The 17,270-nt window shown below is 36.0% G+C and overlaps 1 protein-coding gene across 1 annotated transcript in view; it reads right to left on the bottom strand.

Moving 5' to 3' along the window:
- Positions 1–17,270, bottom strand: part of TLL1 (tolloid like 1) — a 204,754-nt gene that overhangs the window by 27,297 nt on the left and 160,187 nt on the right. The window contains exons 17-19 of the mRNA XM_007067044.4: positions 14,564–14,744; positions 3,655–3,780; positions 2,589–2,716 (exon numbers count right to left, since the gene is read on the bottom strand). Coding sequence (XP_007067106.1) covers positions 2,589–2,716; positions 3,655–3,780; positions 14,564–14,744 — 435 coding nt within the window. The remainder of the gene's footprint in view (positions 1–2,588; positions 2,717–3,654; positions 3,781–14,563; positions 14,745–17,270) is intronic.

Genomic DNA, 17,270 nt, shown 5'->3' with positions numbered 1-17,270 from the left:
ATTTGTTTAAAAATCATCTTTATATATGCAATAGGGTGTTCCTCAAATTAAGCTTCACCTAGACTAATTTCCAAGTGTCAAGTGAGTTTTTAAAATCTCTCTCTCTCTCTCTCTCTCTGTGCCATATGTAGACAGTTTCAAAAGCATTTTTTTTCATCTGGACATCTAGTTTAAAAATTCCACAGTGCACTTCCATTGTTTCCTGGAACCCTTGATTACACAGAATTCTTCACTTTACTGTTACCAGGAAAAGACTTTGCAATGATTTATCAAAACTAAGAGCACTCACAGGAAAAGATTAGATACACTGAACTTCAAAAATAATGCACAGCTTCAGGACTCATATCTTTTCTGTTCATTAGGGCATAGTAAAAGTAGGAATGAACTTGAACTTAGTTTGGAAGCAAAATAGGAAATATTTATAAAATGGAAGTGTTGCATTAGTCTTGTTGGTATACGGGTCAAATACAAAATGAGTGATAAGCAGCTAACAAGACTGTGAACAAAATAATATAGTGTGTTATCTTCCCATACAAACATTTAGCACAGCTGGGAATTTCTAGCTGTGAAAAGTTTTGCTAATGAGTGTTATACTTGTCCACTATACTTGATGGTGAGATTTTCAAAAGAGCTTAAGGAAGTTAGGTGCGCCACTCTCATTAACTTTCAGTGGTTGCTGAACACTTCATTAGATAAATAAAGAATCCTGTTTTGTTTGATTAACAGAGTTTCACTATGCAGATCAGAATGGCTGTTAACCCTTTAGCTCTGTGATTTGTTCAAGGATGGAAGACAACATTTTTGAAAACAGCTAAGTGATTTAGGGGCCTAAACCCCATTTTCAAAAGTGATTAGGACCAGATTTTCAATAGTATTTAGGCACCCAAATATGCCGGTAGTACAGCCTAGTGGGATTCTCAAAAGCTCCTAGGCAGGTTAGGCACATAACTCTCACTGACATTCAACTCTCTCTTCCACTGACTTTCACTTTTGAAACTGGGCCTCTGGGGTGCTTTTGAAAATGTTTACCCAGATTCTATTTCAAATGAAAAAGGAACAGTTGATAAAGATTTAAGAATGGTTTCTTCTGGAAGACAGAAAACTAAAATTCAGCAAGGAAATCCAAATGCAAGTGCTTTCCTGCTGAGTTTACAGGCACTCAAAGTGCTTTTATAAAAATCCGTCTGTGCCTCTGGCTAGATAAGATATACACAAAATAAAAGTTGTTCATATGGGAGAAGTTCACTTGTTGGGAATGAGCCAGCACAGGCCCACCCTCCCTCTCCATTCAACTTGAACACTCACTGAACCCAGTGAATGGGCCGAGCATTCATCCCCTCTTTGCATGTAGAGTTTAAGCATTTAGAGCCAGATCCACAAAGGGACAGAGGCATTGCTTCTTTATGCCAGGGAAAAGGGTTGGAGCAGCATAAAGAGGTCCTAAGAGTTCAGTAACTGACTGAAGAACAATTCTCCTGGCACTAACACTGCAGAAGATGGCTGTAAGTACCTGAGTATCGTTTCACAAGCCTTACATATAGGGGACATCCCAAGGGTTGGAAGGGCATGTTGGGTTGGGGCCACAGCATGCAGAGCTGAGGAGATGCTGGGCAGTGCTATTCCCAGAGGGCAGTCCAGGGAATCTGCCATAACTTAAACAGGCCCCACGGCTGTTTCACCAGAGTCCTCTTCAGCGCCTGGAGCAGCTCAAGGTCAGGAGGGCACAAAGTTGGCTTAGGCTGTGTCTACATTGTATTCTGAGGTATGATTGCAGCACAGGTAGACATACCCACACTAGCTCAACCTGCACTAGCACAGCTAAAAATAGCAGTGTAGACACAAGGGCACGGGCTTCAGCACAGGCTAGTAGCACGAGTATGTGCCCAAGGGATATGTACCCAGGTATTTATATAGCCCACTCTGAAGCATCTGCTGCCATGTCTTCACTGTTATTTTTAGCCATGCTAGAATGGGGTAATGCTAGCGCAAGTATGTCTATCTGAGCTGCAATCAGACCTCAAATTGCAGTGTAGACACACCCTTAAATGCATCCCATCTCTCAAGCTCAGTGCTGTACAATAATAATGTGGGGAAATCTTAAAAAAGCTGAGAACCAAAGTGCAGAAACCTTGTATAGTGAATCTGGAATGTCCATGTGAATTATGTACATGAAAGTGTCCCAAGCCCCTGAACCAATTATATATAATCAGACAAAAATAATACTCCAAACCAATATTTGAGATAAAAGAAATCAGACTTTTTGAATTTTCATTTAAGTATTATGGAACACTTACTTAACACTCTTAAAATAATTCTTCACTGAAGGTTAAACTTCATATTAATCTTTGTTTTAAAACGTTGATATCTTTACAACACATTTTAGTAAATATTCATTATTTTAAAAATAATGGTTTTTATTTTAAAAGTCAGTGGATTCTTACTAACTAGTGTAACATAAAGGGCATATTTTTTGGCTGCCAATTGATCAGTGAACATAGATCAATCTTATTTTCATATAGTGGCCTGTGAAAGTAGCTGGTCAGCTCAGGAGGAAATTTGGTTAAAAAAAAAAAACTTAAATAACTTACTAATTTGACTCTGTGACCAGGAGTGGCACTGATTTCCCATGTGCATTCCTTCCTACTTGGGTATTTGTCTGGCCAGTTAGGACTTGTGATGACTCCAGTCGGACTGTGGATCTTCTGTTCACACTCAGCTGTGCCAACAATGATAGCATCAGTTAGTTTAGAAATCTATGTTAAGATGTAGTCGGAAAAGCAGACTTTTTTATCAACTGATTCATTGAAAGGAAAGCTAGCTAATTACCTCCTCAGTATCCAGTATCATGTTCATCACCTTTGGCAAATACATCATGGAGATTAATCTAGCACTGCTTGTTTACTGATTGACCATTACATTTACAGTGTTGTTTACAATGGATCACATAAACCTTCTATAAACAAACTATATATATGAATGATATGCCTAAACCTTTTATCTAAATGAAGTCAATATTTTGCTATTCCCTCTACTAAGCCTTCCCCACAAATAAAATTAAGTAGAAAAACCCAGAATGGAATTCCTGCCTGAAAATTTCATATTTTGCTTTTCTGCCCTCCCGCTAAAGCAGGCATTAAAGGCATTGAACCTTGATTCTGGTTGGTAAACCACGATTAATAGAAAGAGAGAGATACTGTTGTTGGCAAAAGACTGAGAATGAATTATGAATATCTACAGAGAAATGTCTGACTATACAAGGTCTTCTTTGTCCTAATGGAATTAGTATAAGTGCCTCTCATTAAATAAAAACTAACATTTAAATCTAAATAAAGCAAGGATAAAATGATAAAACTACTCCACCTTCTTAAGTACTTTCCCTTCAAGAATCTCAAAAGACTTTATAAACATCAGGGAATTAAGCCTCACAACACTCTCTGAAGGAAGGTAAGGGCTTGTCTAAATGGCACCACAGTACAGACTAGAGGGATGTGATTTGTAGAGTGCTCTAACTGTCCCATGTAGACCCTGCTGGTTTGCATTAAAAGGTATCTCCCTTTTCTACATGATGATAACTTTCTACAGAGTTGAAGAAAACTTTCTAAAAGACAGCCGGGTCGCCTCTACTACCCGCTGTTCAAATGCCCTAACCCTTACCTTCCTTGCAGTCATGTTTATTTTCATGTAGTACAAATCCATTGCGGCACTGACAGACATAGCTTCCTATAGTGTTGATGCATTCATGCTGGCAGCCACCGTTGTCCTTAGAACACTCGTCCTTGTCTAAGGGATACACAACATGGTTCTGTGAGCATCACATCTATAGCTTGTATAATGTAGACAACATTTTTATATTAATGTTTAAGTCCAGAAAAGGGTAAACTAAGGCACAGACCTTATTCTTCTCAGTATGGCAATTTAATTGTACCTTAGTTCTACCCATTCATTGTTCAGCCTGCAACCTTGCACCATGGCACTATTCTTTTAGTAAATTCCCATGGAAAGTGAGGTCTATTTCTCAAGAGAGAGAAAAAAGTTTCAAGAAAATAAAGGATATAGAACAAATGGCTAATATTACTTTTTCAGCTAGTTTTATTGATATAGATTTCATAAAGTATCTCTTCAGTGGCTACAGTTCCATGCACAACAAGGAGTTTTACTATCTGGACAAACACGTAAGGTATTCCCACCTCACACCAGTTCTACAACGTACGCAGATTGGATGTTCAGGCCAAACAAGGTTTCAAGCTCTGCACATGTTGATATTAAAAATAATTTACTCAGCATAAACTTTTATCAATTAGTTGTTTTGTTCCAGCGGAGCGAAAAATGTGCTTTGATTTTAATGAATCTGGACATTACAAAACATCTCAAAAAGGAAAATACATTGTTAAAAAGCAAAGAAAAGAAACGGATGTTAATTATTTCAGGGAGATCTGCCATATAGCATGCAGTCCTGTTTATTAACAAGTAATCCTCTCTAAAAGAGCTTTTAGTGTGTTAGAAATCAACCAGACGGTAGGGGAGAAAATATGAGCTACATTACACAGCCACCAAATTCACTGCAGGGAAAAAAGCCAAACTAGATTAACAGGCAGTCATTACAGCAAAAGGCATCAGCTGCCACCATTCTGTGTCATTTGGCTGTTGTCATTTTAGGTGGGGCTGATCCATTAAATCAAAACTGGCAGAGTGTTCCTGACATACATTTATAAAGCCATATCACACCGACCTCTGTCGTTTCAACATGCAAAAAAATGAGAACAAATTATGGTCATATCAGAAGTCAGACTGTTTCAGAACTGGAATGCAGAGCATGCATCTCATTTACTCTCAGATTTCCTAAGACATACGAAAGGGAGTGTTATTTCTTAACAAAATTAATATGCAACATTTCAGACCGTGTTTGGTTCAGTAGGAATTTCTACAAAAACACAAGCTGTCATATATAATTTAAGCTTCTTGTTACTATTTTACTCATATTGTATTACTTATCCCTACCTTTGTTGAAGCACATATATAGTAATACAGCAAAATGAATCTTTATCGTCTAAGTACTTACACATACCTGAGCTTTACCTGCCAAAATGTATGTGAAGCTTGACTTGTTGACTTGCAGGCTCTTCAATAAATTCTATTTGTACTTACAATACATTGCTGTACAGCAACATCATGATGATATATATTCATAGCAAAATCCTGCAAGTCAAAACCAAGTTTCCACTGCATTTTCATTTGTACTATAAATCTCAAATCTGTTTGCACTGAGAGTACGTGGGAGCTTCCTGCAGATGTGAACAGATTTGAATGTGGAGGAATAGTTTAAAAGTAAACACACTTCACAGAAGCGGTTTATATTTGTGATCATTTAGGAAAGCATAAAAACTCAGAAGGATACTTCTTGCAGGCTTTCTAATAGGAACACAAAGTCAACATCATGCATTATTTAATTTCAAGCAAAAGTTTTAATCTCTCATCTTTTCAAAAGCAAGCACTACCACATACTCCCTATTGCAAACTTAGAAGGATGACAAGCAAATGAGAAATTAGAATGCAACTGACAATAACAGAAACTCATTAGCATTTCCTCTCCTATATAACCGAGCGAAAAGAATGGAAGGTAAGCTCAAATGCTTTCATGAAAGGTAACAAACAGGGACATTCTAGTAAAGTTTTGTAATAAATAAAATAAAGGCCCTTTCCAGTTCCCCATCTACCAAATTATCTGAAACAGAAAAGTCTACCTCACATTAAATAAATATGTATTATTCTGAAGAATAATCGCAAAAAGGACGTGTGCATAAAGAAATGGGCCTATGATGGATCCTTTCAAAGATCAGCTCTGTAAAAAACAATAATCAAAAGGTAGAAGAGATAAGCCCAGTGACACTAGCATGGAAATAATTAATTGCACACTTAAAGAAGGATGCAGTTGTTGAACAAACCTGACAGATGTTGAATAAATCAGTATGGATTTTTCCATCAGATCTGTAGCTCAGTTTCAAAATTAGTCTGTATTAGTTACAGAAACAAATATTTTGCTTAGTAAAAACAAAATCATTTGTTGCGCTGACAGATTGAAATCAGTCTCCCAGTTTTGAATGGATGCTTTCTTCCTTTTTGTTTGTTTCAATACTCAGCATAGGGAAAGATCCATTCTCAACAAAATGTTAGATTTTAACAATTTAAAGGACATATGGTCGTACCTCTGAGACCCCCAGAGGCCACCAGTCTGTGAATAATACGTACTCGGCCTGAGGGGGAAACCTGTATCAAGTCCTTGCATGATTCAAAAACAAAAATTTTCTCTTTGCAGGCAGTTTTCTTGTCTGTGGAAAAAAATGTACCAGGATAGTGCCAGAGGTGAGTGTGTGCTCCAACATGAATCTGCTCAAGGGTAGAAACATTTAAGCTTTTCTTTTTAACTGCTCACTGAATCATAACCCACCAAAAAAAAAAAAAAAAAGACCCCTGTAATATTCATTCTTATCATGCATCAGACACAGTGACTGTTTTAAATGAGCATGCAAAATATCATATTTATTTAAAACCACAAAAATAACTCTAGAGCACATGATAAATGGAAGCAGTTTAACAACAGGTTGCTACCAGTGATTAATCATTCTATTGTTTAAGAGCCTTATTTAAAGAAATGATTATAGCAGCTCCCATGACCATCACCTTTCCTACAGAGAAAATCAAACATTGTTTTTTTCTGAAGCAAGGCCATGTTGAATGATTCAGTAGCCTATTTTTCCTTGTGTGCCCACAGCAGCTTGCAATAGGTTGCCCAATTATTCACATGAAGGGCACGAAACTTGTAATAGGAAGTTTTATGCTTAAAAACTTAATATTTAATTTTAAAAAAATTCCAAAAAATATCAGTTACCTGTAGCCCCAAGATGGTTTTAAATTATCCCTTCCCCCTCCTCAAGACACGACATTACATCTCTACAACATCTGTTCTGCTACTTATAGAAAATCGCCTTGAAACATCCCTCAAGTCACAGCACATGAATACACTCACACACAAGCATTCCTCGCTAAATTTGTGCGCCCTGGAACACGAGGAAAATTTGGATGCTGATTGGCTAGTGAAGAGATAAGAATTTATTATTAGAAAAAATGGATGTATGAATGGAATTCAGTGGTTGACTCAGTCTCTCTGATCCCCTAAAATGTATACTTTTCTATGACCATGTTAAACTTGGTGCATAAACCTTTGTTTTCAGAACTCTCCACTCACATTTTGTTATGCATCTACAAACACTTATTAACCATGGCAATCATGCAAGATTATCCTTTTATCTTGTGTTTCTGAGATTCCCAGACTCCAAAGCCAGACGGGACCATTGTAATCATATAGTTTGATCTCCTACATAACACAGGACAAAGAACTTCCCCAAATAATTCCTAGAGAATATCTTTTAGAAAAACATCCAATCTTGATTTAAAAATTGTCAGTGATGGAGATTCCACTAAGATCCTTGGTAAATTGTTTAAATGGTTAATTATTCTCACTATTAAAAATTTACACTTTATTTCCGGTCTGAATTTGGGTAGCTTCAACTTCCAGCCATTGGATCATTCTATACCCTTCTGGGCTAGATTGAAGAGCCAATTATTAAATATTTGTTCCCCATTTAGATACTAACAAACAGTAATCAAGTCACCCTTACTTAACATTCTCTTTTTTGTTACGCAAATAGATTGAGCTCTTTGATTCTGTCACTGTAAGGTATGTTTTCTAATCCTTTAATCATTCATGTAGCTCTTCTCTGAACCCTCTCCAATTTATCAGCATTCTTCTTGCATTGTGGGCACCAGAACCATACACTATTCCAGCAGCAGTCACAACCGTGCCAAATATAGGGGTAAAATAAACTCTCTGCCCCTACTAGAGTTCCTGTTTATGCATCCTAGGATTGCATTACCTCTTTTGGCCACAGCGTGACACTGGAAGTTCATATTCAGCTGATTATCTACCATGACCTCCAAATCTTTTTCCGAGTCACTGCTTCCCAGGATAGAGTCCCCCATCCTGTAAGTATGGCCTACATTCTTTGTTCCTAGATGTCTACACTTACATTTAGCCATAATCAAAGTCTTGTTTGCTTGAGACCAATTTACCAAGCAATCTGGATTGCTCTGAATCAGTGACCTGTCCTCTTATTTATTTACCACGTCCCCAATTTTTATGTCACCTGCAAACTTTATCAGTGATGGTTTTATATTTTCTTCCAAGTCATTGATACAAATGTTAAATAGCATATGGCGAACAATCAATCACTGTGGGACCCACTGGAAACATACCCACTCAGTGATAATTGCCCATTTACTATTATATTTTGTGACCTATCAGCCAGTTTTTAATCCATTTAATCTGTGCCATATTAATTTTATATTGTTTTTATTTTTAAAATCAAAATGTCACGTGGTACCAAGTCGAACACCTTAGAGAAATCTAAATATATTATTACCTTTATCGGCCAAACTGACAATCTCATAAAAAAAGGATATCAAGTCAGGTTGACAGGACTGATTTTCCATAAACCCATGTTGATTTGCATTAATTACATTACCTTCCCTTAATTCTTCATTAATTGAGTCCCAAATTAGCCACTCCATTATCTTACCCACAACTGATGTCAGGCTGGCATGCCTATAATTACCTGTCATCCCATTTACCCTTTTTTAAAACTGGCAGTTGAGACCTGACTGTAAGATGCTGAAAGGCTTGTACTGGCACAATTCACTGTGTCTGGGTTTTTGGATCAGTATCGGCTTAGCAAGAATTGTTTGTGGGATGTGATTGTCATAATTTTGTCCACCAAATTTGACTACATGAGATGTCTTATATAGAAACAGTCAATTTGTTGCTTGGCAATTCATAGGAACATCCTACTGGATCAGACTAATAGGCCATGTAGTCCTGTATTCTGTCTCCACTACTGTCCAGGATCAGCTGCTAAAGAGGAAGGTACAACAAAACCCCATAGTAGTCAGTTGTGGGATAAGCTGCCCCCAAGGAAATTTTCCTACCAAAGTCCAATAGTTAGAAATGGGTTTATGCCTTAAATAATGAGTGCTTACATCCCTTCCAAAACTTTTTCAAAAATATATTTACTAGTCTAACTGGATAACTCCACATAAATGTCTAATTTTTTTTAACTCTGCTCAGCTTTCAGTTATCAGTTAATATGTCATGGCAATAAGTTCCATCATCTAATCATGCATTGTGCAAACAAGTTTTTTTTTTTTATTATTTGCTTTGAATTTGCCATCTTTCAAATTCATTGAATGTCCCCTTGTTCTTGCATTTTAAAAAGGGAATAGAAGCTCCGGATCTACTTTCCCCAAACAATTCATTATTTTGTGTACCTTCATCATGATCCTTCTCATTCATCTCCTCTCTAAGGTAACCTGTCCCAATCTTTTCAGACCTAGAAGGTGTTGTGCAGTGTTGCTTTTCCACTTTGCTCATTCCTGGAGGGGAAGAACTCAAAGAAGGTGGCTGTGGATACTTACATATCTTCACCTAAGCATTCCATTAGATCCCATATATTTGTGAAGTGCTTGATGAGAACAAATGGAATGGTGGTATCACTGGAATGCTTATGTTTGAAAAGAAGGCATAATGCTGTGTATCTGCCCATTATGTAGTATTGTTCAGCTAAGACTGTTGAAATCATTCCAGGCACGACTGAGGTGTTGTTCCTGGGTAAGACTAAGTGTTCTGCGGAACCTATTGGCAGTATGTGCATGCCTGTTATTCTGACAGAATGATTAATACCTGTCAGACACAAACAAAAGTGTGTGTGTGTGTGTGTGTGTGTGTGTGTGTGTGTGTGTGGAGGGTCACACTCAAATATTTCTGATGGAGCTCAGTGTTTCCAGCTTGTATGGAAAGTTTCCTCAGACATAAACCTACCCCAGTCATACTAGACTTTGTCAACTCTAAGGTAGACTACTGTAATGTGCTTCTAATTGGACTTCCTTCAAATTTGTTCCATTGACGGGAAATGTTACAGAATATAGTTGCTTGTTTGTTCCTTCAGTTAGCACCTGGGAGTCTCTTACACCCAACTTCTAGCCAAAGGACACAATTAAAGTTGTAATATTAGACTATAAAAACCTTCATAATTTAGGTTGTCTCTTGCCCTGTACTCAACATTTACAATCCGTTGGGGTGGGGTCCACTCACAGAATTTAGGCTCAGCCAGTAATGAGCTAGAAGATAGGCAAAATTTTCATGGCTGAGGACTCCTGGTTATAAGAACATAAGAATGGCCATACTGGGTCAGACCAAAGGTCCATCAAGCCCAGTATCCTGTCTTCTGACAGTGACCAATGGCAGGTGCCCCAAAGGGAATGAACAGACAGGTTATCATCAGCTGATCCATGCCCTGTCACCCAATCCCAGCTTCTGGCAAACAGAGGCTAGGGACACCATGGACCTATCTTCCATGAATCTATCTAGCTCCCTTTTGAACCTTGTTATAGTATTGGCCTTCACAACACCCTCTGGCAAGGAGTTCCAGAGGTTAACAGTGCGTTCCGTGAAAAAATACTTTCTTGTGTTTGTTTTAAACCTGCTACCTATTAATTTTATTTGGTGGCCCCTTGTTCTTGTATTATGAGAAGGAGTAAATAACACTTCCTTATTTACTTTCTCTATACCACTCATGATTTTATAGACCTCTATCATATCTCCCCTTAGTTGCCTCTTTTCCAAGCTGAAAAGTCCTAGTCTTATTAATCTCTCCTCATATGGAAGCCGTTCCATATCCCTAATCATTTTTTTTGCCCTTTTCTGAACTTTTTCCAATTCCAATATATCTTTTTTGAGATGGGGCGACCACATCTGCACGCAGTATTCAAGGTGAGGGTGTACCATGGATTTATATAGAGGCAATATGATATTTTCTGTCTGATTATCTATCCTTTTCTTGATGATTCCCAACATTCTGTTTGCTTTTTTGACTGCCGCTGCACAGTCTTTGGCTAGCTGTTCTTCAAATTCTTTTTTGGTCTTTCTAATTATATTTTTACACTTCATTTGCCAGAGTTTATGCTCTTTTCCATTTTCCTCATTAGGATTTATCTTCCACTTTTTAAAGGATGCCTTTTTGCCTCTCTCTGCTTCTTTTACTTTGTTGTTTAACCACGGTGGCTGTTTTTTGATTCTCTTATTATGTTTTTTAAATTGGGGTATACATTTAAGTAGAGCATCTATATGGTGTCTTTAAAAAGTTTCCACGTAGCTTGCAGGGATTTTACTTTCGGTATTGTATCTTGGTTGTGGAATTCCCTCGCAAAGGAGTCCCAAAATAATCCCTTGGATATCTATAAGAATGTTATATAGGATGGTACCCTTTTTCTTTTTTAAATGTCTTGGCTCTCGCCCCCGTTTTGTTAATCTACTATCTTCTTGCTTAGCATTGTATGCACCTTTTGCTGGTGGGTGGATTGCCATACAGATATTGGGTTTGCCCTTTTGCTAGATTTTTGTGATGATGACGGGCAGTATAATTAGAATGGTGAAGTTTTTAAGAGGTTTTATTGATTCTATTATGATTTTAGTGCAATGCTTAAAGGCCTTCCAATACAACTTTTAAACTGAAAAATAATAATAAATACATGCCTAAATTCTCTAATCTATACATTGTTTAATTGTAAACTTTGCTAAATATAGTCTTGTATTTTTCATAAGGCATAATTAAATGAGGAATTAATGAAGAACATAGGGTCAGGCCAAATGATGATCTAATGTCAACTTTCAGAAGTCAAAATATATGTGCTGAAGATTTCAATACATATACTGCCCTCAATGCCTGGATCAAGAGCACATGTTGTCTATAATGATGGATTTCTAAATCTTACTCCTTTTTTTAGCAGTAATGAGAGAAGAGGGTGACTAACTGCTAGTGCACTGATAAAGAAAAAACCAAGCTTCTTTTATCTACTTTCAAACTCATTTGAGCATCTTGGATTCAAAAGTTTGACTTAGACTAAAAGATTAGAAGGTGGGTGTTCTGTGATAAAAGGAACAAAAGCAAGTCACATAGAAGAAAACAACTAAATGAAAAAGGATGGGGAAAATGGAACAGAATGGCAAACAGGGTGAAAAGTAAATACAGACAGACTGTGAAAAATGAGCAGGGAGCAGAATGGAAAAGAATTCCAATGAAAAATAAATGCATACTATACAGTGAATATGGAATACCCATGTGGGCCATCCAGTTCTTTTGAAGGGTCAGAGAGAGAGAGAGAGAGGGAGAGAGAGAGAGAGAGCTTTCTATCCCCACTATGCAAAACAGGTTTCCCTTTAACCAGAAAAACATTTTGGTTCAGGTTCATCCCTAGTATAAATTCCCTGACTTTAGTGAATTTAATCCAGAGATAAATTTAGCCCTTTAAAAGAATTGTGAGTTTAAATTACCAGGAAAAAATGGTTTGTGAACTAAGTTAGCTTTCAAAACAGAGACCAAAGAAAAATAATAAATAAATAAATTGTCACAGAGGTTGACAAGCCCATCCTTTGAACCCCATGAACAACAACCCTGGTCTCTCCCCACCACACACAGTTGTTCTGAGTTCTTTTTAGTACAAACTATGACTACTAATAGGGTTAACATTCTTTAAACAATTCATCAACACTTAAAATGCAGAAAAAGAGATTGCTTGTTAAACCGACTCTATATTCAATATGTTCATCATCCATAACTTTTGGGCTACAGCTAATAAGCAGATTACAGTGAATACCAGGGCTATTTTTGCTATATAGCACCCCTATAAAGGTATCAAAATAATAGGGCTTAACTCAGAAATATGTATACTGTGTACTAATATGTATACTGTGATCTGAAAATGTAGGACTAGATCATGCTAGCCACTAGCCCTTATTTACAGGATAATACACACTGCCTTTAATGGGTAACCCTTCAGCATGTAAATAAGGACCATTCACTCAAGGGTTCGCAGGATGGGACCCATACGTTTCATGTGCATAGATATTTAGGTACAAATACATAGTTAACCTTTAAAGCTTTATGACAATAATCTAAAATGGCATTTTACAAGGAAAAGTAACCTTCTGTGACCTTAAAAATGTCATTTACATAAACCAGAAACTGATCTCAATGTCTCTGCCTGCAGAAATGTGATTATCAGCAAATACAATATGTTTAAAGGTTTCAGGAAGTAAAACACGTGTTAATATCTTTGTCTGATATATGGGAAATATAATTTACTTTGCTCTTTCCTCACTGCTAGAATAAACCATCTGAGAAGCCATAAAAGAAAACATCAGACTTCCTTTTGAGGCTGCTAAACTTTAAACTTCTTGTCTATGTACATTATAGCTTCTGACAGATATTTTTCCCACTTTGTAAAAGATCTAAGCAACATCACTTACATAATATGCTGGACCATGCTGTTTAACTTTGCTACAAAATGTATCATGCATGCGTCAGTTACTGAAACTATCCAGAGCAGAAACTGCATTTACTTAGGCTTTTACAATATAACATTTAGCCAAAAGCACAATAATAAAGTAAGCTAGTAAAACATTTGTTACATACTAAACTTAAGTATATTTCTAGCTCTCAAGAACTTTAAATTCTTATCAGAAAATGAGAGGGTAAAATTCAACTCCTAGATATAGTAACTGATATTTTTAATTATACAAGAGTGCACAAGAAGAATTCTAGTACTATTAACAGAATGTCTCCTGCCACATGGAAACCTGGTTATAACAGAGTCCTAAGTGGGTGATTACTAGGGCTGTGATCCTCAAAACATTCGCGTACATGCTTTACTCATATGAATAGTCCTGGTATTCATTAAAGTCAACTATGCACATCCTCAGTTGGTGTAAAATGTCATAGCTCCATAGAAGTCAATGGAACTATGACAATTTATTCCAATTCTGATTTGCCACATGGAAGCTACCCATGTACTTAAAGATAAGCATGTTCCTAGATGTATGCAGAATCAGGGCCTGTTCTTCCACAAACCTTTAAAACATTCTAAATCAGGCAAGAAAGATTCTACAGTATTTAACAAATAACTAGCAAGAGACACATCATAAATAATGCAATTTAATAAGAAAAAGAGGTATCGAAAGCAAAACACAAATGTACTTATATTTTGTAACATATTATTTACATCACATTATGACAGGGATTGTAAACAAAGAAAGAAAGAAAGAAACTGGAGTAACAGAAGTCTGTTACGGTAAATTTTGGGCACATTCTGAGGTTTCCCTTCTCTTTTACCTACTAGCCTGTATATATCTGTAGAATATGGGTCTGGATTGTTAGGGAAAAACCCCCTCCTATTTCACAGATTTCCCACAATATACATATATTTCAATTCAAGATAACTATTGTTATATTTTATTAACTTATTAAATTGAACCGAAAATTAAAACTGTAATCAAAAGGAGATAGGCCTTTCACATTCATCACCTGTGCAATGAAGAACACAACCTGTGAAAAAGATTCACTGCATCTAGATATTCTATACTCAGAAGTATCCACAGTACAGGAGTGATTTTTAATACCTGAAAAGAAGTGAGCCTTGAAGCCTTTCTTTGAGACTGTGTTGTCAGATCTGAACTCAATTCTCATATTGTTGTATTGTGATGTGATAACTTCAGGCACTTCTGTACCACAAAATTTACCATGCAGTTTAGAGTCAGAAGAAAGGCCACTACGAAGCTCCACGTAATCATATTTGCAAACCTAGGAAAGCGAAAGATTTTTGTATTAGCCAAAAATAGATCAAAATTCCATATAAATGCCTCTACACTTAAAATGTAATATCTTCTGTTGATTTATGTTACAAAGTTAATATTTTATTGACTTTTCAATATTTAATATTTTTGCATCTTTTCTGATACTCCTTTATAAATGTTTGTTGATTTTGTTTTAATATAATTTTAAACACTACAACATATTTAAGTTCTTAAATTATATGTTTTAAGACAAAGTTCATGCATGAATATGGAGTATCTAAATTTTCTACATTTTAAAGTGTTTAATAGCTCAGCCATTTAAATTAAAAATGAAAAACTCTGAAGACATGAGACAATGTTCACTTTGAAGAATAAAGCCATCTCTGAATCATAAACATTTATGGGGTATGTATGTTTGTGGGTTTGGTTTTAACACCCTATAACCTAAAATATATTACCTTGAATACAGAAATTCTGCAAGCCAAGTCTTTCCCGTTCTAAATTTAAGACCACATTATTTTCTTATGAAAGTATAAATCTGCATTGTTAATAGTGTCACTTCCTTCTCAACAGTGGCACTGATATAAATTAGAGGACTAATTTGTGTCATTTTCATTAGGAGGTTTAAAAAAATTACCCCTTATGCAAGGCCTACAACCCAGGATAATACTTTCAGTGCATAATCCCATGTCTATATAAAACCTTCCACCCCAAAAACTTCTAAGCTTCTTAGGCTCAACTATCAATCATTTAATCAAAAATTTTCCAGTTGTATGCAATTAATAGTTTAAGAGAAAACAGTGGCCGGGGGATTCATACAAGGCTTAGATTGTGCATGAAATGAAAGCATGAGTTTTATAAATCACAATCTTTATTTTTTTAAACTACACAAAAATATTATTTTGGCTTTTGTTGCTATCTTTTTATGGACTATAAAAATGATTTCCAATGATATGATTTTTTGCTATAATGGAGGGAAAGGTTTAAAGTGCTTATAACTACTGGAATCACTTTCACATGTTACCGCTGTGGAATGCAGCTAATACATAATAACTCCACTTAAATAATATTAAGAGTCTTGCTTAATGTAACAGGCACAAGGAAATACTGAGTTACAACTGGACGTCTACTTTAACTCACCTGTGTTAAATTCTCATCTTGATACCTGGGATTTTCACATGCTAAGCCTATCAGCATGACTTAAGGTGAATTTTAATGCTTTTGTGGGTTTAAATTAGACATGTAATATTATTTGAATGTAGGCTTAGTGATATAATTTCCATTATATGGCAGTATATAAAACATTAATAGAAGTACAAGTATATTAAAATTGTATTGATTAGCAAAGATGTATACAAATATATCCAGCTAATTTAAAATTATTTATTCAGCAAAAACGATTTCATGGTTAACTAAGTCTCAAAATAAATAAGTATTTAAATCATTTCTAACATGTGGACTTTTAGTACCCATTTTATGTCTGTATTTTTAGACACTATATAAAATGTATTAGTGGCCTGATATACTATAAGAGTTTCTTCTGGATAACAAAAGTATTGAAATTCACAACTTCTGTTAGTACTATCTATCTAACATCTATTTTTAGCAACACAAGAGAGGAGAATGGTCTTATGATCAAAACACAGGGCTGAGAGTTAGGAGATCGACAATGTTTCCCCACAATCTGCCAGTCATATATCCTGTGTGACCTTGGACAACTGACTCAGTTTCCTCATCTGAAAAATGGAGACAAAAATTAGAGCTGGCTAGAAAACAAAGAAGTTTTTGAGGAAAAAAAGTTTCCTTCATTTATTTTTCTTCTAATAATGACATTGCTTTATTTCATAGAGATTTATGAGGTTTTAGTTATTAATGTGGGGGGGACATGATAAAAGTCTTCAAGTAAGTAGAAGGTTGTTATAAAATGGAGGAAGATAATTTTTTCTCCTTATCCACAGAGGACCAGATGAGAAATAATGGGCTTAAATTGCAGCAAGGGAGGCTTAGGTTGGACATTAGGAAACACCTCCTGTCAGGGTAGTTAAGCACTCGAACAAATTACATAGAGAGACTGTGGAATCTCCATCATCAGAGGGTTTTAAGAACAGATTAGACAAATGCCATGTTCTATGGGTATTATCAAGACCATTTAGAGATGATCTAGCCAATAGCTAGTCCTACCTCAGCGCAGACTAGATGACCTATTGAGGTCCCTTCCAGTCCTACATTTCAATGATTCTATGTCTGTAGACTAGACCATCTAAGACTGACATGCTGTATAATTAACTATCTGAAGCCAAGGAACTTAAAAAATAAAAACAAAAAATCATAGAGTTCATTCCACGATCCAAGTAGGAAGTTTATTTTGATATTCAGACTACATGCTTTTTCTTTACTTATTTCATTCCATTGCTCCTTATTATACTTCCTGTTCCACTCCAAAAGTTACTTTCCTTTCTTAGGATTCTCACCTTGAAATGGTTATAGATGGCTATAATGCTCCATTACTCCTCATTTAACCAAGTTATATATA

This window comes from Chelonia mydas, chromosome 4, assembly GCF_015237465.2.
Source record: "Chelonia mydas isolate rCheMyd1 chromosome 4, rCheMyd1.pri.v2, whole genome shotgun sequence".
NCBI lineage: Eukaryota > Metazoa > Chordata > Testudines > Cheloniidae > Chelonia > Chelonia mydas.
Note: the sequence above shows the minus strand (reverse complement) of the source record. Positions and strands in the feature narration are given on the sequence as shown.